This window comes from Salvia hispanica, chromosome 6 (assembly GCF_023119035.1).
Source record: "Salvia hispanica cultivar TCC Black 2014 chromosome 6, UniMelb_Shisp_WGS_1.0, whole genome shotgun sequence".
In the NCBI taxonomy this organism is placed as follows: domain Eukaryota; kingdom Viridiplantae; phylum Streptophyta; class Magnoliopsida; order Lamiales; family Lamiaceae; genus Salvia; species Salvia hispanica.
Genome location: NC_062970.1, coordinates 37,049,404 through 37,076,114, shown reverse-complemented (window position 1 = coordinate 37,076,114; position 26,711 = coordinate 37,049,404). Strand labels below are relative to the sequence as shown.

General features: G+C 38.6%; 3 protein-coding genes across 7 annotated transcripts; all 3 read right to left on the bottom strand.

Annotated features, from left to right (window-relative positions):
• Nucleotides 1-6,095: 6,095 nt before the first annotated feature.
• Nucleotides 6,096-9,626, bottom strand: LOC125197492 (proteasome subunit beta type-5-B-like). Its single transcript, XM_048096246.1, has 8 exons — nucleotides 9,499-9,626; nucleotides 9,114-9,241; nucleotides 8,886-9,015; nucleotides 8,193-8,299; nucleotides 6,975-7,109; nucleotides 6,803-6,906; nucleotides 6,417-6,517; nucleotides 6,096-6,331 (listed from the first exon to the last, which is right to left on the bottom strand). The coding sequence occupies exons 2-8, from the start codon at nucleotides 9,228-9,230 to the stop codon at nucleotides 6,204-6,206; spliced, it is 822 nt and encodes a 273-aa protein (XP_047952203.1). The 5' UTR covers nucleotides 9,231-9,241; nucleotides 9,499-9,626; the 3' UTR covers nucleotides 6,096-6,203.
• A 1,659-nt stretch (nucleotides 9,627-11,285) lies between these two features.
• Nucleotides 11,286-19,549, bottom strand: LOC125196594 (secretory carrier-associated membrane protein 1-like). 3 transcript variants are annotated; one of them, XM_048095177.1, is made up of 12 exons: nucleotides 19,368-19,549; nucleotides 18,420-18,515; nucleotides 18,262-18,324; nucleotides 13,311-13,344; nucleotides 13,102-13,224; nucleotides 12,913-12,975; nucleotides 12,729-12,822; nucleotides 12,353-12,398; nucleotides 12,202-12,269; nucleotides 11,931-11,979; nucleotides 11,619-11,684; nucleotides 11,286-11,529 (listed from the first exon to the last, which is right to left on the bottom strand). In XM_048095177.1, the coding sequence occupies exons 1-12, from the start codon at nucleotides 19,395-19,397 to the stop codon at nucleotides 11,455-11,457; spliced, it is 807 nt and encodes a 268-aa protein (XP_047951134.1). In that variant the 5' UTR covers nucleotides 19,398-19,549; the 3' UTR covers nucleotides 11,286-11,454. The 3 variants fall into 3 exon arrangements, 2 of the variants coding, with proteins under 2 accessions (XP_047951134.1, XP_047951135.1); XR_007171909.1 differs by having other exon boundaries at nucleotides 11,454-11,529; nucleotides 12,353-12,414; XM_048095178.1 differs by lacking the exon at nucleotides 12,913-12,975.
• Nucleotides 19,550-20,795: 1,246 nt separating this feature from the next.
• LOC125195005 (protein STRUBBELIG-RECEPTOR FAMILY 3-like) lies at nucleotides 20,796-26,271 on the bottom strand. 3 transcript variants are annotated; one of them, XM_048093211.1, is made up of 17 exons: nucleotides 26,114-26,271; nucleotides 25,514-25,710; nucleotides 24,811-24,949; nucleotides 24,667-24,738; nucleotides 24,514-24,576; nucleotides 24,341-24,412; nucleotides 24,170-24,241; nucleotides 24,010-24,081; nucleotides 23,876-23,941; nucleotides 23,730-23,795; nucleotides 23,157-23,578; nucleotides 22,634-23,073; nucleotides 22,277-22,548; nucleotides 22,055-22,193; nucleotides 21,705-21,841; nucleotides 21,463-21,619; nucleotides 20,796-21,289 (listed from the first exon to the last, which is right to left on the bottom strand). In XM_048093211.1, exons 2-17 carry the CDS (start codon nucleotides 25,623-25,625, stop codon nucleotides 21,170-21,172), a joined length of 2,421 nt encoding a protein of 806 aa, XP_047949168.1. In that variant the 5' UTR covers nucleotides 25,626-25,710; nucleotides 26,114-26,271; the 3' UTR covers nucleotides 20,796-21,169. The 3 variants fall into 3 exon arrangements, with proteins under 3 accessions (XP_047949168.1, XP_047949170.1, XP_047949171.1); XM_048093213.1 differs by having other exon boundaries at nucleotides 26,031-26,255; XM_048093214.1 differs by lacking the exons at nucleotides 24,811-24,949; nucleotides 25,514-25,710; nucleotides 26,114-26,271 and having other exon boundaries at nucleotides 24,341-24,401.
• Between the last annotated feature and the right edge of the window lie 440 nt (nucleotides 26,272-26,711).

Sequence of the window (26,711 nt, the reverse complement as noted above, 5' to 3'; positions counted from 1 at the left end):
TCTGTTTAGTTCTTCGTTGTTTATGCATAAATTTGATTTAAAATTAGTTTGCTCTGTTTTGATTTCGTTCATGTTGAATTTCTTATGAGTTTTACGCAATTTGGTTGTAGAAGACGATGTCGCTGTTAGTTAGTATTAGAGTTAGTTATTCTGCCAGCTTTTCGTACGAACTCTACTTTTTCAGTCATGGTCCCCACAGTCGGTTTGTTTCCCTAGGTCTAGTAGTGAAGTAGTTTTCTTAGATCAAGTGTTGAGCAGTTAATTTCCTTGCAACGTTCTCTTATAATTTCGCCTAGGTCTAGCTGTTAGCTTAGGATTTTTAAAGATTTTCAAGTCAAGTTTAATTTGTTTTCCTCAACCCAAGAAAATGCGTGGCAGCAGCCAACACCAAAAACACACCCAAATCCTTGAACATGAGTATTACGCATCCTTCTCTGTGGGATCGATCCCTACTTCCCTATACTAGGTTTAGTAAAGTGGTTGAGGGTTTTTGAAAGAAGTGCTCTGTGTGTCCGACGACCGGGATTTCCTGCGACCAACGAGTTCCTAGACCGCGTGATCTAGTGGATTTGCTGGACCTAGGGAACCTGTTATTTCCTTTTGAACACACTGTACGCAACAGACAGACTTTTCGATCAACCACTCTCTTTCCCTGTCACATCATCGGCACTAAAAATCCACTTGTCACGTCAGCATTTACTCAAATAGGTCAGCCATAGGCCAGCCGCAATAAAAATAATTCAAAAACAACTACATTTATGGAATTAAATTTACGATTAAATTACGGAATAAATTTACGAGACATATACGGGAAATTTCATTCATTTCATTAAAAAAAAAGGTACATAGATAAAAAAAAATACATTATTTTTTTCTAAAAAAAAGGGCTTCCACACACGAGCCCCGCCACTCTCTACTCCTCGTCGTCGCCGCTGCCATCCTCGCCGCCGCCGCCACTCGGGGTATCTGAGCCCGCGTCTGAACCCCCCACCAGTGCCCTCGAGGCATCCAAATCCAACCGCATGTTCTCGAGCATCGAGTAGAGAAACCTCTTCTCCGTGGGGTCGGTTGCGGCCTTCCACTCTTGGAAGACCGCGAACATCCGTTCCTCCGTTTTTGCACGCGAGAATAAGGTGTACGCGCGTGGGGGGCGGGTGCCGAGACGACCTCCTGGGGCGATAGGGGGAATCCTCCCCTCGCGCCAGTTGCTCCCGCCTATGGCCAACCGGGCGAGGGCGGCGAGTAGAGGATGAAGGGGACGGAAACTCCTCAGCATCCGGGGGAGGTCGTGGGATCCGCCGTTGCTGCCGCTGTAGTCGCCGGAATAGTTCAGCCTTTGCTTCTTCGGCCACCCAGCGTCGCGCCCCCGCCCGGAACTTCTCGGAGTCCTTCAGCAACACATAGCATTCGTAGAAGGTGAACTCCTTATACTTCCCCGGCAAGGGGAACTGACTCTCCGCTATTCTCCGGGCGTCCTTCTCGTTATGCCCACTAGTCAGCTGGCGGAGAGCGTTGGCGTACAACCCCGAAAATCGGCCGACCGCGGCCACTGATCCGTTCCCGCATCTTCCGGCACTCCTCCCCGCTGTAGTCCTTCTCCGTGCGGGCAGTTCCTCATGTAGGTTGCTCTAATCTTCGCCCACATGTTGACGACCCGCTGGTTGTTCGTAACCAGCGGATCGTCGCAAACCGACAACCACCCCTTGGCCACGGCGGCGTACTCATCCTCCGTCCACTTCCTCCGCATGGGGGTGTCGTCAACAGTGGGCTGCGACGACTCGCCGACCACCTTGCCCCTTCCCCTTGGCCTTCTTCTGCTTCGGCGCGGCCCGACCCGGCTGGAACGGGAGTGTCCGGCTCCACGAGATCGATCCCCATCTCATGCAATGACAAAAGGTCATCGCCGGTGGCTAACGTCTCCACAGGGTCGACGTGTGAGGCAAGCCGTCAAAAAATCAAAGAGAGGGACGATAGACCGTGTCCCCTCCCCGGTGGCCCCTGCATCCCGGGATGCATGCAGGCTGCATCCTCCTGCCACATCATCCCCATCATCTGCTTGCTCCATCGGGGCATACCTCCCCACACCCGGCGTTGGCCCGCCCGCATGGCTCGCTGCACCCACCGCCACCGGCATCCCCGGCGCTCCGGCCATCATCCCCATCAAGCTGTTGCCAAGGGACGTTAAACCACAGGCCCATCTGCCCGCCAAGTGGCCCCATCCGGATCCCACGGATACCGGGTGGGCAGGGGCGGAGGGAGGGTGGGGCCAGGGGGGCCCATGGTCCCCCTTGTTGTTTTCACTAATTTTTTTAAAAACCTTGGGGTATTTTAGTAATTTCAATTATAATTATAATATACTCCCTCCGTCCCAATAAATATGAAACATTTGGTTTCCGGCACGGGATTTTATGCAAGTGTTGTTTTGTGAGTTAATGAAGAGAGAGTAAAGTAAGAGAGAGGGAAAAGTAGAGAGAGTGATATTTCCATTTTAGGAAACGTTTTATTTTTAGTGGGACAACCTAAAAAGGAAAACGTTGCATTTCTAATGGGACAGAGGGAGTATATAATATTAAAAATAGATTTCAGCAAAATTATACTCCATAAATTGTTTCTTCTTAATTAGTTTTTTCCTTCTACCGCAGTTCTACTCCTTGTGCATTGTAATCTGAAATCTAGTTATCTAAAACTAGGTATATTTTGAAACTCAAATATAATTTAATTGATTTTTCTATATATGTTGTTTTTATGTTGGGCTGCAATAGCTTTGTAAATTGAGACCTAAATAATCACATTCAAGCTCTAAATTGGTACATATAAAATTTAAATGGGGAGAAAGAAGATAGCTTATGTAATTCAATGGCTATGGCGGTTCTGTGTTGGAATTCTTTAACCCCTATTCTTCATTTGATGTGTATGTATTAATAGTTTTACACTATTTGATTTGTGTCAACAACATTTTAGATTTGAGCATATTGTATATTTTGTTTACTCTTTATTCTTTTAGTTGTGAAACATAAAATGAACTTTATCTTTTTTTGTGTATGATTTATATTTTGCAAACTAAATTAGTGTTGACTATTTTTGTAGGTATATGGATCGTTATTTCAAGAAACTTTCTTCTGTTGATTCTTCATTAGTTGAATGGTTGCTTAGTTCCTTATATGGAAAAGGATGTGTTTGTTAAAGTTACCAATGAAACAATTATTCAGCGATTTCAGAAGATGAAGAATAGAAGACAAATGTTATAATGTGATTACATTTAACTTTTACATTTTGAATCTTATAATTTAATTTATGTACTGTAATTTTTTTTAAGATTAAATTTGGACCCCCCATGATGAAATTTATGGCTCCGCCACTGACCGTGGGAGTATGAGAGCCGCTCGTCGCCAGACTGAACTCGTTGTTGTTGTCCATCGCTCGATGTTGCTCTTGTACAGAAATTTAGAGAGAGAGAAAACTCGTTAAAACAAGTGGTGCAAACGAAAATGAAACTAAAATCGCGTATATATAGGTTTTAAAAAAAAAAAAAAAAAAAAACGAAAATGGGCGCTGGCCGATCGGCACGCCATAATGGCGGCCAGCGCACGCGAATCGGCTAGCCCACGCCGATTCTCGACTGACCGGTTGCAATGGTTCAGCTAGCCGCTATTGTGGATGCTCTTATGACGAGTCAATGTGGAAAATTTAGATTCGGTGAGGGACTAAGGTTAGGAATTTTTTTTTCATTCATACAATGATGTCAATATTATTGTCAAATTAAAATCATCAATTGAATCCATATTTTATGCTTATTATTCATCTCCCTGTCATCGTTTCGGCCTTGGGGCCCCAATGCTTATGCCTTGCATTGAACCTTCGAACAGTCATCCAAGCAATTCTCCAACTTTTTTTCATCTACAAATTAAATATAATGTTGCCAAATCAGTCATTACACATAATAATGAAACACGCATGTCACAAATTAACTAAATAATTTCTTCAAATAACAAACTTTTCTAGAAAATAAAGAACGTGGATGAAAAAAACTAACCATTGACAACGCTGGTACACTTATGAATGGAGCAGCTGAGGTTGCAATAGGACGAGGACGAAGGCGTGGCGGTTGTGAAAGCAGACACACAACCTCGAGTGCAACCGTTGTAACACTAGTAGTAATTTGGTGAGCCAGTGCTATTTGCTAATGCACTGACTATGGCAATAAGTTCTTGCTCTGCTGCACAATATACACAACCATTGATATCATCACAATTGCCAATGCCAACCGTATCTTGACTAGTTGAGTGTTTCCCTTTCCAGTACTGCATATTGTGTGTATATGTCTTACTCCTTGTTTATGCTATAGAATCAACGTCTATACATATAGTTGGTTATAATGATTTGCTCTCTCTGTCCGCCATTAAGAGTTCCAGTTTACCATTTTAGTTCATCCGCTATTAGAAGTCTCGGTTCACTTTTAGTATAAATGGTAGGGAGACTTAATTTTTCACTAACTCATTTTACTCATATTCTATTATAAAACTAATATATAAAAATGGATATCACATTCCACTATCTTTTTTCACCCACTTCCATTTACATTACTTAAAACGCATACCAAAATTAAATGAGACTCCTAATGGTGGACGGATGAAATGCATTTTAGAAGTGAATATTGCATTTCAACATTATTTGTGACTTGGATGTGAAATATTGCTAAATGTGTGTTCTACATCCCAATTGATATGAATCAAACCCTGTTAGGGCCCTTTTATAATTTTTTCTTTTTATTCCAATTTTTCCTATTTTTTCATTTTTACTAAATTTAATTTGGATATGTATTTGAACTTTAATGAATTTCGTATTATGTAAACATTTAGATTTTAATAAACTTTGTACTTATATAAAATTGTACTCCGTAGATATATTTTAGTTAGAAAATATAATAATAGATAAAATGATATAAGTGAAATCTATGAATTGTTAAGTAAAACGGATGGTGGGTTGTGAATGATAGTAGGAGTATTTTTTAGAGTTAACTTCAAATTAAGTCCTTCAAAAATAAGAATTGTACCTTTTACATCCCTGAACACGAAAGAATATTACGACACATTTCTGGAAAATCATTAATCAAAATAATCACATTTTAGGATTTTTTTTTTTCTCATTTTACCTCTGAACCTTTAAAGGCATAATTATTCTAAATTCATTAGTACATATAAACTTTAAATATTATTTTTACTATTAGTACAAAAGTATTTAGGTCAACAATGTAGTATCAAAGTGATTCTAAGGCAGAAAGAAAAAATTGAGAAGATCTAAAATGCGATTAATGTTTTATTTTTAGAAAACATGTGATGATATTCTTTCAAATTTAGAGACCTTACAAACACCATTCCCATTTTTAATGGACCTAATTTGCAGTTCACTCTATTTTCCAAAATAGGATATGAAATGGATTGTATAGGCTCTTAGCCCTTTAAACAATTGATTGATTGGTGTTTGTCTAAACGTTTATTCAAAGAGTCAAGAGCTTATACTTGCAAGTTGTCAAAACGTTTGGATCATCAAACTTATAAGCTAGGAAGACTGGAAGTGAATTGCAGAGAGAGGGGGGAAAAATCATATTTAGAGATAATCTAAGAAAGATTAATTTGGAATGAAATATGTCTACAAAAATATAAACCAAAGTATAATTAATTTTTTAAGTTGGTTACACTGTACATATAAGATTATGAGTAAATAACTAGGGATTGATAAGCTAATTTTTCAATAAACTTATAAACCCTTGGATCTTATTTTATTATCTAATACAGTAAGATATTTAGGTGCTATTTTTGCACACATTTCAAGGGCTTATGTCCTAAACAGCTTATAAGTTGTTTTAAAGAGATTACAAGCTCAGTCAAACACCCTTCCAGTCTCCCTCTTCACTTCTCCATTCTTGATACACAAACATGAATCAGAGTTTACACAAATTCAAAGGTCAGGAATTGGAGATTTCAGGGAATAAAGAGTAAGTTTTCAGTGAATAGAAGAGCTAGAGGGCTAGGGTAATAGTCATTCGAAAAATGAAGGATAACATGATCAATTTCCAGAATTAAGCGCAACAAGCATAACAAACAGATTTAAGTTTCATATGCAGAGAATTTTTGTAAGTTGACACAGGAGTTATAGAAGAAAATGAGGAATGACAGCTAAAGATAATAACTCCTGTCTCTCCCTCATGCAATTGGTACATCAGTCATCTCCTGCTCCACCGTGGTGGGCTCAACGGGATAGTATGAATAGTGCATCTCCCCGACATCATCACCAGAGAGTTTTTTCCATCCACTTGGGCCAACATGGTACACTGAGAGCAAAATCCAAGTTACAACAGGAAAGAGAAATGAATATTACAATGCCAAGAGGGGGTAGACACACAGAAGGGAATTTACCGCTGGCAACACCACCACTGGCTCCGTCACGGAACGTAGCATGATAGATTGCTCTTCTAGCCAGCTCTGCAGCCTCCTCAACCGACAAATCAAAGCGGTAACTGCATCATGAGCCAGGAAGTTATCTAGCTAAAACTAAAGGGCAATTTTTTAAGTGATGACATGACCTCCAAATTCAAAGTTTTTGGAATTTTAGTTTGTCAAGATAGCATATATACATCCAAGAAACATCTAAAAGTTCGCAAAATATTATGTAACCAACATCCAATGAATTTCAAGCAGCTGCAACAAGATGTTTTCTTTGGCATCACCCAGTAACAATGAAAAATGGAAGTAAATATGAGTAAATATGAGAAGTCAATAAGAGAATGTGAATGCTAACTCACCCACTGTCCAAAACACCATAAGCATATGGAGAACCAGAACCAACCGAAAATCTGGTGCCTTTAAGCCGACCACCTTCACTGTCAACATAATAGAGGCCAGGGCCCTAACAAAAAGCAGAAGTATTAGGTCATATCTACAAAATCGAAACAGCTTGGGAAAATGCAATATTACGTTTTCATCCCATCCAGCTATCATAGTTCCAACAGACAGACCCATTCCTCGATAGGAATACAAGATGTTCGCCAACAATTTTGAAGCTCCAGCAACGGAAATTCTTCTCTTATTTGCCAGTTCATGTAAGCGGCACTGAAACATGAATGTGAATTACTAACTTTCAAGCATTCATTAGGAAACACTACTGAAAAAATAAGGGGCTTTCCCCCATAGAAACAACACACTCATACACACATGAGCATGCAATTGTCTGTCAGTGTCATATAGAATTGATAAGCCAGACACGAAGCAGTCTTTGAAAGGATAAGCAGCTTATAATATATCAAATTCATTTCTCAACCACTCAAATAGTTTTGAATAATAGTTACCACACCACAATGTCCCAGTTCTTTCAATTTTTAATCTAAAGTCCAACTTGTCAATTAAACCATTTATTGTAATGATTAGTTGCATCATTTTACACTCAAAAGACTTCCTTTTGCCCCGATGTATTTTCTAGAATAGGAGTTACTATATCTGGTAAGTAATATAGCTCAACTAACCTCATAGTTCGGAAGTAGAGCTCCATTGGTATGTATGATAGTGTGTTTGCTACAAAGTACTAATAGCTTTGATAGATAAAACTCATACAGATCGATCAAAATATAATTTGATAGACTGAAAAAATCTAAAACTTGTTTAATAATAATTCTTTGAATACTCAATTGTATGTATCAACCAAAAATAAAATGGAAGATATTCTGTCAATAAAACATATGAAAGTCATACTTAATAAATCTCATTATGCAGAAGAACTACAAAACAATTAGTCACAATAGAAAGTGAAAACTCGCATGATTTCTAATGTCTCTAAGTTGTCATTATTCATTTTACATATTCACTATGATTGTCAATGTTTGTAATAAAATTAGGTGTAGTTCTTAATTACAGGTTAATTACACCGTCCAAATTTATGCAGCTTTTCACTTTACACCATTCTTTCCTCGCTTTACACACGAGGTTATCAAATTTATTTCTCTTTTAAAGGATAAGCAGGTTTGTTCATAATGCTGCCTCAAGAAAACCTAGGTTTCGAATAAGATTAACCAATGCACTTCAAGTCCACCAGAAAGGAGAAGAGTCCTTGAAACATCAACAACGCACTCCGTGTGCCTTCTCATTGACAAATCATAGCGGGATAATGCATCACATACAAAGGAAAGATGCAACACTGACCTTGATTCCGAGATTTCTGTGCCAGAACTGGCAGTCAGCAGCTCCTCCAGCCATTGTCCCAAGCATGTAGGGATTGATTTCAATGATTTTCTTGACAGATTGTGAAGCTGCAAAGTTCAGAAGAATCTTATATAGACAGTTCCATAACTCATATAGCACTGATCAAATAAACAAATTAATAAGAAACTAAAAGTGTTGTAAGTACACATGAAGCAGGGGTTCCATATCTTCTACCCAGGTAAACTTCATTAAAGCTAATTGACATTAGTCCACAAAGAAAATCTGTTTAACAATTATTTATGGGACAGTCGTTGAATATAATCTAAAGCATGGATACTCCCAATTCCTTTCAAAGTATAAGAGATTCGACCAAGTATTAAACATTACTGAACCAAAAACCATTTACTAATTGATGCCTGAGAAACACACATGCAAAATAAAATTCACACTAACAAAGCATGAATGAGCACAGAGAGAAATTAACATGCAAGCGAATAGAGTAGTTTTGGCAATCAATAAGCATATACTCCTATCAAGAAGAAAATCTGATTTATGCATCCGAAAATCTGATTTATACATCCAAAATGCAAAAAAACTAGTAGTACATAGTACATATTGCCACATACTTCAACACCGGTATCAGGTGAAAAGCCCTAATACTAGATTAGAAATAAACAATAAGCATGGCCTTACAAATATATCCTCCCATGCTCGCACGGGAATCAGCAGCGACCATGACACCATCTTTGAATATAAAAGCCAGAGTTGTCGTTCCCTTTGCTGGCTTCACCATCTGAACTGCGGCTTTCTGAAACCCATCAAACTAAAGAAAACAAATACAAAAAAGAAAATTAATTCATGTAAACCCCGAGAGGATATTACTAACCAAAAAAAAAGGAAAAGTAACAAAATGAAGCTTACATCAACAGTGACGGGAAGTTTAAACGATGGGGGAGCCAAAATCTCGTCATCCAAATCCTCCGCATTTCCCTTAACCGGCAAGGAGGGATCAAGCCCACTGAAATCGATCTTCATCATGGTTCCCTTCACTAAAAGAGAAATAATCAACAAATCCAGTTTTACACAAAAGGGGGAAAAAAACTACACTGCAGAAGAGCAAAATATTTCAAGGTAAACACATCATAGTTCTCCAATTTAGTCGAAAGAAATAAACATAATCCGTGATCAGAAATGGAAATGTCCACATATAACAGATCGATACTACATGAAGTTAAACCCTAACCGCAATGAATGGTACATTAATCAGTTTACAGGAACAATATCATCAGCTCAGTCATCAAATTACCTGATTTATCGAAGGAGAGTTGAGGTGCAGATGCAGAGAAATAATTCTAGAAATTGTTAAGAGGAAATCAGCTGTGAATTCAGGAAAATTGAGCTTTTCTTCTTCGTCTTGGGAGATTTCTTGTGGTGCAATACACGAATGTATAAAAACAATTGGGCCATTAATTAATCAATTGTAAATTAAGGCCCATGATTAGGCCCAACTTTCCAATATGAACTTGGGGTCAATGCGGTTTTCTGTTATTAACCGAAAGTTGTGCTAATTAACCTAATTTTATTAGATAACATTATACTACTCCTATAAAATTACAACAAATATTGAGACAATCCAACTCCACTCCCTTCACCTCTTTTATATTTCATCTAGCCCTGCTTATTCGGCCGGTTCCGGTTCTAACCGGACCGGTTAACCGGTTTTAAATTTTCATAAATCCTAGAATTGGAACCGGAACCGGAACCGATCGGTTCCGGTTTGGAACCGGCCGGTTAAGAACCGGTCGATTCCGGTTCCGAACCGGAACCGATGTGTAATTTTAATCCGAATTTATTTATAATTTTAAATAGTTCAATACTAAAAAAATAATAAGCCAACATCTAGAAATATAACAAATAATACCTAAAAATCAAGTAAATACACAAAAGTACAAACCAACAATACAATAATATTCATATATGGATAAGAGTGATGCCAAGTGTAGTAGGTCGTCGGACTAGTTTATGTTAGCAATTTTTTAATAAAAAAATAGGAGTTCTAAACTTTAGCAATTTTTTTAAAAAATAAGTTTTAAAATTGAATTTCAATTCCCCTTTTTGGCTAAACAAATATTCAATGGAATTTCTAATTTTACTAATTGATCTTGTTGTGACTTTTTGGTTTATAACGCAACAGTTAATAAATTATTCACAAACATGTTAAAAGCGTATGTTAAATGAATTGTTACATATATTTGTTATAAAGTTAAATTTCTATCATATGAAATGATATTGTAATTGTATAAGTTCTTTTGGAAATTAAAAACAAACTTATGATGTCCTACTCATTATAGTTAGTTCATCAAAAATTGATTGGGGAAATAATTGTAGATTCAAAGTATCACGGTTTAAACATTTTAAATACTTCAGAAACAGAAGCTCGCAAATCTAACACTTTTTAAATCTAAAAATCACTCAATGTTTCAAATTATTTTATTTTAATTCAAAATTAATTCAATTAAATTAGATGTATTAGTATATTAAATTATAAAAAAATAAAATTAAATTATGATCCGGTTACCGGTTAGGAACCGAAACCGACCGATTCCGAACCGGAACCGATTTTATTTAAAAAGTTGGAACCGGTACCGGAACCGGAACCAGAAAATTCGGTTCCGGTTCCTTAATTAACCGGTCGGTTCCGGTTCCAATTCCGATTAACCGAGAACCGGAGAACCGTTTAAGCACCCCTAATTTCATCTATGAAAATGAGTCCATCAACTTTCTAACTTATGATGGTTGATTCCAACATAATCTAATTGAAGAAATTTGGCATGCTTCGGTCCCCTTGGTTTTTATAATTATATTTCAATTTTGTAATTTTGTTTATTACCAATTTTAACTAATAACAATTATTTATTATAAATCAATTTAATTGAAATATATAACTAAAATGAAAAAAATGATAACAAATGAGAAAAACAGGTGGGGCATAAATATAATGTAAGTGAAGTATTTTTTATGCTTATGATTTTCTCTTAGTAAGTTCGACACTGCATGACAACAACAGAAGATGCCAAAACGGCAAAGGGAATGCATTCCTCTCCACACATAACCAAATCTGTTTATTATAGTCATTAGTAACAGATAATAGAGTCAAATGGAAGAACGAGTAAACTTTTGCTTATCAATTGCAAAGCTAAAGCTGTAATACTAATAGAAACAGCCAATGAATCAAAGAATTCAAATCTCTATTTTTTTCGTGTTATAATGCCGCCATCATAGCCTCCTTCCTCATTTCTGCTGTTTTTCCAGTTCCTCTGAAGTACATGTAAACTTGCTGCACATGATTTAGACATGGGTAAACACAGTTTTCAGACAGCCAAGGATCGATAGATTGAAAACGAAACGTGTCAGCAAGTTTCTGACCTGAATCACCCATACGCTGATCAATGTCTCGATGCAGAAGAATACAAATCCAATGAGGTAAAATATCTGAAGAAAATATGCTAAAATTAACATCTTCCTTGATTTGCAGGCTGCATTTTATAGCTAAAGCAACACTTTCGTCATAGCAATAGTAGTTTAAGTTGTGGTATACATGTGCTTCTAATATAGTATACAGAAGTCATCTTTACCATTTATTTATAATGCATATACTCCATGTAGTCAAATTTCATATATGTAGCCATTGATAATAATTGGTATCATGGCATGTCCAAGAAAACTCAAAACACTTACCCCAACCAGAGCACTCCAAGTTAAAATCTCAATTGCAGGCAAGATTCCACTGCCAAAAAAACAAATTGGGCTAACATTAGTCCACAATGCAACAAAATTTTCAAGGAATACATCAAATCTTATCATTATCACGGTTCTTCATAATAAGTGCACCGACAAGATTCCTGTTCTTTCCTTGTGCACACTTTCATTTTCTAATGCTGTTATTAGTGGCTCAAAGTAAAAGTAATGGCAATTGAAGAAGGAACATATTCGCTGAAGAGAAACATACGTCAAGGATTTCCCTCTGAAAATTATTGGAGGAGCTACGCAAGCGAAGGCGCAGAAGCCAATATGGAACTGCACACACAGAACGATTTAGACAAATTTATTGAATACCTTAAACTTTGAACATGATTGGATGGAAGAAATAATAAGCTCACTGAATAAGTTAAGAAGAACCATCCGAATTTCAGAGCACTCTCTGTCCTGGAAAATACAAAGTCTGTTTACTAATGTTAAATCAGCAAAAGTTTCAGCAAATTAAGTAAGGCTAATAAGATGATAAATGGTATTGCAACTAGACTACATTAGCTATGCCTATGATACCAACAAATATGCATTTCTCAATCAACTAGATTGAGAAAAAATAGGCCCAAGTTTAATACTTCACATACTAATAGTACAATAGTACTAGGATGTACATTACTACAATATCAGGAAGATATTCATGATAAAGACTTTGAACCAAGTGACAGATACAAAAAGCATAAATTAATGAAAAAGAGGATATGACGACAAGAGAGCTTTTGTGGGTACCTCATTGCACGATAAAGAGGACGATACCATAACACATAGGAGCCTGGGACACCGAATATGAAATATATGATAGCAAGAAACCAAATGGTTGGACCTACATGCGTGAAACATCAGAAACCTGATAGCTTATTTTAAAGACCATCAAACTCAAGAAGGCTGTATAAATACTATGTCCACCACCAACCTTCCCCATTGGCATAAGCTAAGGTGGTGGCTAAAACATTCCACAAAAGACATATTATAATACCTGCAACACACTTGTAGCGAATCAAGCCATTATTAAAAAAAACTAATATACAGAACCACTCACACTGAGTAACAAATTATTGAGCCACTGTCAATAAATCTTTAAGGAAGCTAAATTTTGTCATACCCAAAAATGTCGTAAATGCAACATATTGCAACTTTTGTAGATGGACTGGGATTTCATTTCTGATGTCATGGTGAATTATGGGGAAAATTGGCGGCCAATTTATATCCTCAATGACAATTCCAGCTGAAAAATATGAAGAAGATACAATCAGTTTTTGCATTATGGAACAATGATATGATAAGTAGATTGCACGAAGGCAACGAAATCACCTTGTGCAACGTTATCTTCCCTTCTTTTAAGCTCCTACACAGCACAACACATAGCGAATCGTTTTATTATTAGAAAAAATATGACTGAGATGACAAGTAAACAATTACTGAGATTCAGCAGAAAATGTAAATCTAAGAACCAGACAAGCATAGAAAAACTAAATATCAAAAAGGGGCTTCAGATTGGCATTGTTATACGTATGCAAGATATAATAGTTAACAAGGAGATATTAGACAGGTCAAGATATCTCAAAATACCAAAAGGCATAAGAAGTTAGAAATCAGTTTCTGCAAAACTGAAGTGTGGTGGATATCTCAGAAAAGTACCTGAAAATTAATTTAACAAGAACTACAAACTATGGGTTGTTAGTATGCCTTGAATTTGTATAGGATTAGGTTTCCTAATTGGGATAGGATTATGTTTCCTAGGCCCAGTCTGTCTAATGTGTGCCTATATATATGGGAGTAGAGCACATAATTTGTATCTGAAAACCGCAGTCATAATACAATTTGTTCTCCGTTTTTGCCCGTGGACGTAGTCAACACAACGTTGGTGAACCACGTAATTCTGTGTCTATTTACGTTTTTTTGTTTCTCGATTCACAATTGCCCTATTTGTCATAACAAACTGGTATCTAGAGCCTTGGTTTTCGAACTAGGATTTTGAATTCCGCTGCGAGGGTTTTTTCTGGTAAATCGAGATGTCTGCTCTGAATGTGAAGGTTGACAAATTCACCGGGAGAAATAGTTTTGGTTTATGGCAGATCAAGATGCGATCTCTGCTGAAGCAGCAGGGTTTGTGGGAGCCGCTCAAAACAAAGAAGGCTATGGAGGATGATAAGGGGTGGACAATCCTAGACGAAAAGGCCCACTCGACCATCATATTGAGCCTGTATGACGATGTTATCATCGAAGTTGCGGATCAGGAGACGGCTGCTGCTCTTTGGGCGAAGTTGGAGAGTCTATACATGACGAAGTCTCTAACCAACAAGTTGCTCTTGAAGCAACGTTTGTTTCGGTTACACATGCAGGAAGGTATGCCCCTTCGGGATCATCTGGAAAATTTGAATAAAATTTTGCTAGATTTGCGTAATGTTGAAGTTAAAGTAGAAGACGAGGATGCTTCTTTAATTTTGCTTGTGTCTCTGCCTGAATCTTATGAAAATTTTGTTGAGTCTTTTATGACTGGCAAGGAAACTCTTTCGTTGGAGGATGTTCGATCTACTCTCCACATCAGAGAGGATCGTCAACAAGCAACGAGTTCAGCCACAGAAGATCTGCCATCGGGATTATCTGTTACGGGTAAAGGACAGAAGAAATTCGGACAGAAGAAGCAGAACTCAAAAGGTTCAAAAGGTCCTAAAGGCCCTAAGCCAGATGACATCTGCAGATATTATAAAGAACCAGGGCATTGGAAGGCTGATTGTCCAAGGATAAAGAAGAAATTGGGCAAGAAGGAAGATGCTAACGGTTCTGCGACTGTGGCAGAAGCTGATGACACAAATTCGGAAGAAGAATTGGCCTTGGTTGCGGATGAACAGCCACACTGTAATGATGTGTGGATTTTGGATTCTGGAGCGTCATATCATCTCTGTCCTCACAGGGAGTATTTCAACACTTATGAGCAGATAGATGGAGGCAATGTTACCATGACCAACAGTGTTGTCTACAAGGTGGTTGGCATCGGCTTAATCAGGATTAGGACTCATGATGGGGTCTTCTGCACCTTGAACGATGTTAGGCATGTTCCACAGATGACGAAGAATCTGATATCCCTGAGTACATTTGATAGTAAGGGGTTCAGTTTCAAAGGTGAAGGTGGAGTAATGCGTATTTTGAAAGGTTCGAAGGTGGTTCTGACAGCTTTGAAACGAGGTACCTTGTATGTTCTGAGAGGTTCCATCGTAGCAAATTTTGCTGATATTGCATCATCCGAGGTTACAACCAAGGATATGACCAAGCTGTGGCATATGAGGCTCGGTCATATGGGAGAACGTGGCATGAGAATCATGTCGAATCGTGATTTTCTTTTGGGCCATAAGGTGCAGAAACTTGATTTCTGCGAACACTGTGTGTTGGGGAAGCTTCATCGCAGCAAGTTTCCAAAGAAAGGTGTTCATCGAACGAAGGGGACACTTGACTACATTCATATGGATTGTTGGGGTCCCTCACGTGTTGAGTCTATTGGAGGACACAAGTATTTTGTGTCGATGATTGATGACTACTCGAGAATGACTTGGGTGTTTATGATGAAGCATAAAGGTGAGGCATTCAAGAAGTTCAAAGAGTGGAAGACTCTAATTGAAAACCAGACTGGGAAGAAGATCAAGCGATTGAGAACAGATAACGGTCTGGAATTTTGTTCGTCTGAGTTCGATGAGTTTTGTAGGAGTGAAGGGATCGTTCGCCATCACACCGTTAGACATACACCACAGCAGAATGGTGTGGCAGAACGCATGAATCAGACGTTGTTGGAGAGAGCAAGATGCATGCTCTTCCAAGCCGGTTTGACTAGGAAGTTTTGGGCAGAGGCAGTAAACACGGCTTGTTATCTGATCAACCGTGGACCTCACACTGGCATTGACTGCAAGACACCGTACGAGGTATGGTCTGATTCACCTGCAAATTACTCTATGTTGAGAGTTTTTGGGAGTACTGTTTACTATCATGTGAGTGAAGGTAAATTGGAGCCAAGAGCTAAGAAGGGAGTATTTGTTGGTTATGGAGATGGAGTTAAGGGGTACAGAATTTGGTCATCTTCAGAGGGTAGAATTATTCTCAGTCGGAATGTGGTATTTGATGAAAATTCTATGCTCAACTCTACTGTGAAGTCTATTGCTACAGAGGATTTGGATGGTGTTGATGAACAGGTGGAGCTGCAAGTCACTCACGATGTGAGTGAATCACAACTCCAAGGTGGAGAAGATCTACACACTACTGCTGAAGTCGCCGATACTTCTAGTTCGGATGTTCATCCACAAGCTCGTCAGAGAAGCATTGCTATTGACAGAGCTAGGAAGACAAATGTGAAGCCTCCGTTGAGGTATGGTTTTGAGGATATGCTGGCATGTGCATTGCAAGTTGCCAATGAGGTCGAAGATTAGCCTTCGGCAGATGAACCACCTACCTACAAGGAAGGCACTACACCAGATGAGGGCATTAGATACAAGGCTCGTCTAGTTACAAGAGGGTTCACGCAAAAGGAGGGGATTGACTATAATGAGATATTCTCACCAGTGGTCAGACACACTTCCATCAGAGTGTTACTTGCGATAGTTGCACATTATGATTTGGAGCTTGAGCAACTAGATGTGAAGACGGCTTTCCTACACGGATTGCTTGAGGAGGATATCTACATGACTCAGCCAGAGGGATTTGTGGTTCCGGGCAAGGAGGATTATGTGTGCAAGTTGAATAAGTCCTTGTATGGACTAAAGCAGTCTCCGAGGCAGTGGTATAAGAGGTTTGACAGTTACATGATCAAGCTGGGATTCAGCAGGAGTCCGTATGATTGTTGTGTCTATCACAACAAAGCTGATGATAGTTCTATGGTCTATCTTGTTCTATATGTGGATGGTATGCTCATAGCTGCGAAATCGAAGTCTGAAGTACAGAGGTTGAAAGCTCAGCTTAGTGCTGAGTTTGATATGAAGGATTTGGGTGTTGCGAAGAAAATTCTGGGCATGGAGATTTCTAGAGATAGAGAAAAGAAAAAGCTTTATCTGTCACAGAAGAGCTACATTGAGAAGATTTTGTCAAGATTTGGCATGTCTGCATCTAAGGCTATTGATACTCCAAGTGCCACAAACATTCATTTGTCATCTGATCTTGCACCGAAATCCGAAGTTGAGGAGGAGTACATGTCTCGAGTCCCGTACTCTAATGCAGTAGGGAGTTTGATGTACGCCATGGTCTGTACTAGGCCAGATATAGCGCATGCTGTCAGCGTTGTTAGCAGGTTCATGGGAAATCCTGGAAAGGAGCACTGGCAGGCTGTGAAGAGGATTTTTCGTTACTTGAGAGGTACGTCTGATGTTGGTCTCATTTATGGAGGTGATACTCACTGTTTAGTGACTGGTTATTCTGATTCTGACTACGCTGGAGATGTCGATAGTAGAAGATCTATGACCGGTTATGTTTTCACTCTTAGTGGTTCTGTTGTTAGTTGGAAAGCAACTTTGCAGGCTGCAGTTACTTTGTCTACTACTGAAGCAGAGTATATGGCATTGACAGAAGCTGCTAAAGAGGGAATATGGTTGCAAGGGCTAGTTGGTGATCTTGGTTTACATCAAGATCAAGCTGTTGTGTTCTGTGACAGTCAGCGCTATTTGTTTAGCCAAGGATCAAGTCCATCATGAAAGGACTAAGCATATTGATATGAGGTATCATTTTCTAAGAGATGAGAAGAGAATTGAGGTGAAGAAAGTAGGTACTGCTGATAATCCTGCTGATATGTTCACCAAGTCAGTCCCGCAGAGCAAGTTCCAACATTGTTTGGACTTGCTTAATGTCATGAGCTGTTAGTTGCCCGTGGAGGGCAAATCTGAGGCAAGAATGGAGAAGTTTGTTCGTCTGGTGTTATGATGATGCGTCTGCAAGGGAGAATTCAAGTCAAGGTGGAGATTTGTTAGTATGCCTTGAATTTGTATAGGATTAGGTTTCCTAATTGGGATAGGATTATGTTTCCTAAGCCCAGTCTGTCTAACGTGTGCCTATATATATGGGAGTAGAGCACATAATCTGTATCTGAAAACCGCAGTCATAATACAATTTGTTCTCCGTTTTTGCCCGTGGACGTAGCCAACACAACGTTGGTGAACCACGTAAATTCTGTGTCTATTTACGTTCTTTTGTTTCTCGATTCACAATTGCCCTATTTGTCATAACATGGGCATTCGCAATATTGACTTGAGCTAAACAGAGAGGCAGCAATAGCACTAGTAGAGATCACCTGTTCCTTCTTCTTCAGTTCAGCCTCTCTGGCTTGAAGTTCCTGTTCTCTCTTTCTTAAATCCTTTGGAGGTTTAGAGCATGGAATAGAAAGCCTCCATTAACACCTCCTCATGAATTCTAAAAAAAGTTTAACAGATTTGAAATGTATTGGTATACCATGGAACCATCAAGAGGAATATCAACTGTAGCCCCACGATCGTAGTCAGCAGGTTCATGAGGAAGAGGACACATCTTTGAGTTTGCAGATGAGTTCTGATAATTTCAGAAATAAAATTTTGCATTAGCTAAAGAAAGCCACATAAAGGTTCTACATGCATTATTCCAATAACCGATAATCCAATGTAAACAAGGAAACGTTTCTTTCAATCATGCAACTTCAGCAATACATGGAAAGGCAACAATGCAACTAAGATAAACGGAATTGAGAAACTGCGTGTTGTTCCTTAACAAGCAAACTCTATGACCAAAACATGTTTCCTTTGAAATGTGCTTTACCTACTATCATTCCAATGTCCAAGACATAAGCAATAATGAAGAATACAGTGAAGAAATAACAAAATTCTCAACAAAGTTATTGTCAGTGCAATTTCAGATTGGCAGCAACCTCCATTTCATTTACTAATGGATGAGATTCTTGGAGTCAAAAAATTATCCAGAACTAATACCAACAAAAGTTCAACATTACTTTTCGTAAGCAAGAAAACTGGTCTAGATCTCATACTTTCTCCAAATCAAGCTAGTTGGCTCTGAGAAAAGTTCCACTTAACAAATCAACTTCTGAGATATTGAATTCGAATTTATGAATATAATGTGTGCAAATTATTGTTGAGGAGTTACCCCCACCCACACACACACACAGAAAAGAATCCTAAAGTAGTTTCTCGAAAACTTGTGATTGGAAGATTGGCTTTCTTCTCACGTGCTCATCAAAATCCCCAAAAAAGAATGCAAGGGAATTACAGCCTGCTAAAAACAGATCTCTTATTATAAGCGGCACAGTGAAATTATCCCAATCTCATTTCACCGTAGTCAAAACCAAATTCCATAAATTGTGGCAAATAACACACAGTGCATGAAAATAAAATCAACAAATGCGAATTATACTGCGAAAGGATTCACTTCTCCATCAGCCATTCCACCTCAAGCTCTATATAGTAAATCAAATATTTCACGAATGCACGCAGATCTGAAGAATGCACATAATAATGACGATTCCGATTTCCAAATTCAGAGCTATCTAAATGCTAATCAATTGCTATGAAAAATGCGTGCAAAAGAAATTCCGAGCTGGATTGTGCCAGAAAATTTATAATAACGGTGAAGAATTGATTTTAATAAGTAAAAATAAATGTTGCATGGAGATAGCGTCGAGAGAGGATTTTTTTGCTCTTTTACTGAGTCGCGCGCTTTACATGTGATGTGACAGTTGTTTAATGAAAAATAAGTGTAGTGAAATACTTATTTCTTTTCTTTTCTATTTTACAGATCTTTGGTTTAGTGAATTCCTGCGTTACTATTTCTGTTTATTGAGTATCTGTTTTACCAATAACTTCTAAGCACCTTATGATTCATGAATTATTTATTTTCTGCTGAAGACTTGTCCATAGCATAAGGTCATTCACAATTCATCATCTTTTCTCCTACATATATGAAATCAAATGTAATTTTATAAGTACGTAACGAAATCGCATATGTTCACACGAAGTTGAACTAAAACTTTATTATATAATGAGGTTTATTGTTGTGCTATAATGACCTAATGATAACAATTTTGACATTTGAATTGAACATAAATACCCGAGAGTTCTCCAAATTCTATATGGAAATCAATTTCTCTCTCCTTTTAAATTTCGTCTAACTTTTTAATTTAAATTATTTTTTACAAAATATATATCAAATCAAATATTTTTTTTACGATTCTAACGAAATCCTAATCACATGGTATCATATGAAAAGGTAAAAAAAAATGACACTACTAGAGTAACAATGATATTTTTTTTGGTGTGGTGATAATAATATTATGTTTCTTAACAAAATGATACCGAGTTAATTTGATACAGAATGATATTACTCAATATAGAAATGATAAAGTTTGATACTATTGAATGCAAGTAAGAATAATATTGAATGCAAGTAACAGTGATGCTGCTCAAAATAAAAAAATTATAGTTCGATACAAAATGATAATCCTCAATAGGAAAAAAAATACTGAGTTCAATGTAAAACTAATTTTAAATGTAGAACACAAAATCATACCACGTAGGTCATTGACTCATTGTTCTGTAACACTGCTAAGGTCTTTTAGAGAGAATGGGAGTAGAGATAGAATATGGAGAGAATGTGGTTATTTTCAAAATAATAAAGAAAAATAGAATGAGGGTCCTTTTCATCGAAAAAAATCGACTATATTTTGAATAAACAAATTTTAGTGAGGGACCATTTTTTTCTTTTCACATAATACCCCATAAAATGGAAACAACCTCCGAACTTCGTTCAGGGTTCAGCCAAATATCTCGAAATTTTTACAAGACATTCAAAAAATAAATTGTTTAAGACATCACATTTATATAACCATAAAATTTTGCTAGAAACAGAGCCAACCGCAAGATAAAAAAAAATTATGTAACTTTGCACAATACAATCAGAAACTCCTCCAGACAAAAGAATTATACAAATTTCAACACTAACAATGAACAGTCACAATCCAATAATAAATTAGGGTTAGCATTTCTCGACCAATTTCAGTCAAGATTGCAGAGGACAACCGACACTTGGGACTCAAAATGGCACGTCTTCCGGCCGATGCAAGAGGCGAAGACCCGCTGTGTTAGGTAGCGGTCGAGGAGTTCATCGTACATTTCCACCTTCAAGCCATTATCCGATGATTGATCCACGATCCTTGTTCCCTAGACAGAGGCTTGTGTTTTAAGATAGTTGTCTTCTGATCTCTGTGGCGATTCCCTCCGAATCAGCTGCATTATGTCTTGCACAACTTCTGACATTGGTGGCCGGAACTCCGGCTCCACCTGCAGACGGGAAGAAACGTGTTATGGACGTGACATAGATAGATTAGTAAGAGACGTGTTATCGATAGAACAACAAGACTTGTAGTTATAGGAGATGCTGCACAATGCTGCAATAACGGCATAAATTCTAAATAAAATGGCTAAACAAATCGACGAGAAAAACACATACTCACCAGAACACAACGGGAAATTATGTCGGCAAAGTGCGAAATTGACTTCACAGGATATCTACCGGCCAGAGCAGGATCAACCATATTCGACAAGGCATCTATGTCATGAAGCTGAGGAATCGCCCATCTAACGAGAAATTGTTCCCCTCGAGCACGTGACCTGAACATTATTCTGAGAATAAGAAAGCAACAAGGCCAGAGACCAACACAACACCAAAAATCAACTTCATGCCCCAATAACTTACTTGTCGTACGACATTCTTCCGGTCAAGAGTTCTAGCATCACCACTCCAAAGCTGTATACGTCACTCTTTGTAGTGTATGTACCCGATTCAAACTCAGGGGCACCATAGCCGTAGGTAGTGAGAAGCTGTCCCGACAACTGAACAGTAAAGAGAAAAGGTCATTAGGAAGCAAGGTAAACTGAATTTTAAGACGATAAAGGAATACAAGGAAAGCAAAACAAGATTTGACAAGGATAAGTGGCAGTTCACAAATTAGTCCGGCCACGTCATCATTTGTCAAAAAATGGAGAAGGGAAACAAAGGAAAATTCACTTGGTAAGGCGATTTCAAACACCAGGAGTTGTTATTACCTGACTTACAGCTCCGGATAGAATCAACGGAGCCAAACCACAATCAGAGACGAGGACAGCAAGTTCGTCATCCAGGAGCACATTAACAGACTTGAAATTTCTGTGAATTATGGGTGGTTCACAGACCTCGTGCAGATACCTACAAACATAAGTCACAAAGTTCCGAGTTCACATTTTATCCTTTAAAATAATACTAACAAAATCTGCATTAAAATCACATACTCTAATGCTCGAGCAGCCCCGAGAGCCATCCTGATGCGAGTGTTCCACGAGAGTTTACTCTTGAATTCGTCTTCTGAGTGCAAAGCGTCATGCAGAGTTCCACTAGCACAATACTCGTAAATGAGCAGTCGTTGTCCGTGCTCAGAGCAGTAACCCATGAGCTCGACCACATTAGCATGGCGGATCCTGTCAAGACTGTTAACCAGCTCAATAAATTGCTCATCCTTCAGTTGGTTCGCCACTCTCTTGTCCAGTTTTTTTATTGCAAGCAACTACAGAACACAAACACACGAAGCATTAGCGGCCTATTTCTGAGTATCAGACAAGAATGTATAAATGAGTTATCCGAAATCATACCCTTCCATCTGGTAGTTCTGCCCTGTAAACATTTCCCAGCATTCCACTCCCGATAAGATTTTCTTGTGAAAAGCTACTTGTGTACTGCTGAAGAACTGCTATTGAATAAACCCTGACGGATGTTGTGGGAAACAGCCCGGTCGAAGGCCTGATTTCGTTAGCTTGAGGTGCTGTATTTGGATTAACAATGACTTTCTCTGAGGGAGGTGCAGGAGGCGGAGGTGGTGGTGGTGGTGGCGGCGGTGGCGGTGGAGGAATCATGTCAATGTCGAATCTGCTCAAGTCTATATCATAAGGATTCCTTGCCGGCGGTTCGCTACTCATTGGTTTCTTATTCACCTCTTTTTCAGCTCGTGGTTTGGGTAACGCGCCAACTGCTCGTTGCGGCTGATTTTCCTCCTTTTTCCTCACAGGAGCAATCAATGGAGCGATCGGGGGAGCTGTTTATAATTAAAAAAAACTGTCATTTGTCATCACAAAAAAGGCAATTCGGGAGATCAGAAAAGAGTGCGAAAGACCCCACCTTTCTCCACGTCGTGGCTTGGTAGGATCAACGGACCACTGTCTCTCGGATTCTCCCGGGCGCCCGAGTACGGAGCTATTTCGTGCCTCTTCCGTGATCGGTACGTTTCTCGTCTTTCCCTGATGCACCTCGGCATGAGAAGCAGGACTGCTAATAGCAGTATTATGAATGAGAGCACGGCAGCAATGGATATCCATACGATTCTCTTTGTGCTCGAAGACTTTTTGGAGCCTCCAGAGTTTAAATCTCTCGAAGACGGGCCATCAGCCTGCTTCGTTGGTCGTCGCCCAGATGAGGGAGGCGGCTTCTGGTCAGAATCTGGCCCGGGGAAAAATGGAAGTGATGACGGCGATGGTGTCCCTGAGGTTGTCGGAGGAGGAGACAACGGGGCAGTACTTGTATTGAATGGATTCCCATCACCCCTGCATGTCAAAAAGAAAATTAGCAAGCTTATGTATCAATCAAACTATACCAAAGCATAGTCATATGCATCAATAAAGCTCGAAAGAAACACTCGTGTGAATGATATAACAAAGATAAGACTGAAACAAAACTAGAAAATTTTAGACCTACCTGAAAGTGGGCAAGTTCAACAGCTTTGGTGGTATAGGTCCAGAAAAAGAATTGTTTTGTACATTTCTGAGAGTGAGAGAGAAATCAGAAGGTGATATTGATTAAAACACAAAACTAGCATAAAATTACAAGGTTGAGGATAGTACAAATCTCTAAGGGGAAGATCCTGCAAAACATCAAGCGTTCCAGTGAGCTGATTTTGCTGCAAATGACTGTCAATGCAATGTCAGTTTCCTTCAGTTGAAATAAAAAAGACAGGCATTCAACTGAGGCAACTTACAGAGTAGTCAGAAGTGACAAATTACTCATTGAAGGCGGCAGCTCCCCGCTCAAACTGTTAGAGGACATGTCTCTGCACAAACGACGAATGTTACTATGAGCTATCAACATCATGATACTACTATAACATCGGCACAAAATCATAGCAATCGGATCCATACAAATTAACCAAAACTGAAAGGCCTGCAAATGCATCGGGGATTTCTCCGCTTAGTTGGTTGTTATTAAGGGACCTGAAATAGATAGTGAATGATCAAGCACTAAAAAGCTTATTTATGAATCAAGAGTCATTTTACAAAACAAGGTACTGGAGACTGGAGAGAAATGCGTACATAGCTGACAATTGACTCAGGGACGACAAAGAACTTGGTATGCTTCCTGTTAGCTTATTATCTGAAAGAAAACTGCCAAAGGTAAAGAGAGAGCATCATATCTCGGTTAAATATGCTGCTTGAATAAACCACACAAGACAAGTAATTGTAAATTAAGTTCGACTAATTCATACATCGTAACCAGTGTAGGGGGTAATTCAGGAATGCTACCACCAATAAGGTTGTTGCTCAGTGTTCTGCCATAACATAAAGCCAGTGTTATTCCAAAAGTCGAGAGAGACCGAGTATAGATTCTACATTTGATAGTTTTCGAGTGACAAACTTACATAGATTTTAGAGAAGTAAATCCTCCAAGGGTATCCCCCAACTCTCCGCTCAAGCCAGCCCCGGTCAGTGTTCTACAACAGATGGTATACGTATTTAGTTCAATAAAAAAACGCAATCATTCAATTTCAAGAAAATGTCCATACATTGAGCTTATGGAGGATGTGTCGTCACAGGTGACACCTTGCCACTGTAAGCCACCACCGCAAGGGTCTCCGCCACTAGCAACCCATCCTGGGAGAGGGGGTGATCCCAACGCAACGTAGAAGCCATTGATAGCAGCAACTGTCACAGTATATCACAAGCACATTAATCATCTCCAACTCACACTAAAACGAGAAGAAGACAACGCAGCTCTAGCAATCAAAAGATTGAAGAAACAACACTTCATACCATAAAAAAAAACAAGCAAAGATAAGACAATAACAGCTTATTCATCCAATCTCAAGGCAAAACTGTTAAAGTAAATTACAAAACATTATACATCTCCCACTCACAATAAAACGAGACAAAAACAACTCAACTCTACTGACAAGAGACAGCAGCTCATTTATCCAACCTCAAGAAATTGCACTTTCAAGCAGCATCTCTCATTAAAACCAACTGCAATTAAATCTTTTAGTTATTAAACACTTCAAATCTAAGTTTCCAATAAAAGATTCCCACAGCCAAAACCAAATTTACTAGAATTGCAACACTTTTCGAGCAGCATCTCTCATTAAAACCAAATGTAATCAAATCTTTAGTCATCAAAAAAAGGTAAACACAATAATCAATTCCCCCAATCCAACATTCTCACACAAACAAAAGCATTTCTAAACGCAGAAAAACATTGATTTTCCGACTCACCATCACTAGGATTGGTGTACCCCTGAGAAGTCCAGATCGCGAAAACGAGAGCAAATCCCACCACGATCTCCAAACTGAAACAACTCACAACAGATCTGTTTTTCCCAACCATTGATCCAAAACACCACCCTCTTCTTCAATCTACTCTTCCTCAAGATTATTACTCTGCATAGCCAATACATAAAACACCTCCGAATCTGCAACGACAACAAAAACCCAATTCAAAAAAGAATCAGAGCAAAAAAAATGCAGCTCACACAAACCACCACCAAATCAACATAAAACGCCCAAAAAAACGAAATCTCTCAAAAAAGAGCAAGCATTTTCCACAGCATTCTAGAAAAGTTAGAAAGATGTGATTAATTGATTATGCTTAAGCTGATACCAAAACATCAGCTGGAATCATGCGAATATGATGACCGAATTAACTCCCAAGGAAAAAAACAATCATTTCCATGACTGAAAAACGTTTTAATTTTTTTTTACTGCATGTGGGCATTAAGGAAAACTCAAGTACCACTAATTCAAGAATTCTGCAAAGCTCGTTTGTCACCAAAAAGAAATGGGACGAATAAATCAAGAGAGAAAGAAAGGCCGGACCTTTACAATTGCTGGAAATGTGGGAGAAAAGAGCTAAAAATGCATAAAAAGTGAGAGAGATGGAGAGATAGGAACGCATCAAATCTCCTCACTTTTTTTCTCTCTCTCTAGAAAAATAAAGTGGAGTAGCAGAAGAAGAACCAGCTGCAAGATGAGGAGAGAGGTCAGTGAAGTCGTGAGTAGACACACATAATTATGCGCATCTACCACCACGCGCGCTTTGAAGCGCGTGTGTTATTACACTGACAGATGACATGTTTGTTTGATGCATTAGCGGCTAATTGAGAGGATAGTGGAGGTGACACGGCGCGTGGTTGAAATTGTGGAGAAAAATGAGTATAAAATAGCCGCCATTGTAATAATTAGGGGTAAAAGGGGATTTCACACGAGAAATAGTTATCCTGCTCCTGCCTATAGCCTACGCTAACACCCATATGTAGTGACTTTCCGTGTCTGCAGTTTTTTATATTAAAATATTCCTTTTATTGTTTCTTTATTGGACGAAATTTCGTTGTTGTATAATTTGTTTTATTATTCCTTCTCTGTGAATACGATTTCAATTCTTTTAAATAAATTGTGAGTTCAATTTCGGCGGCCC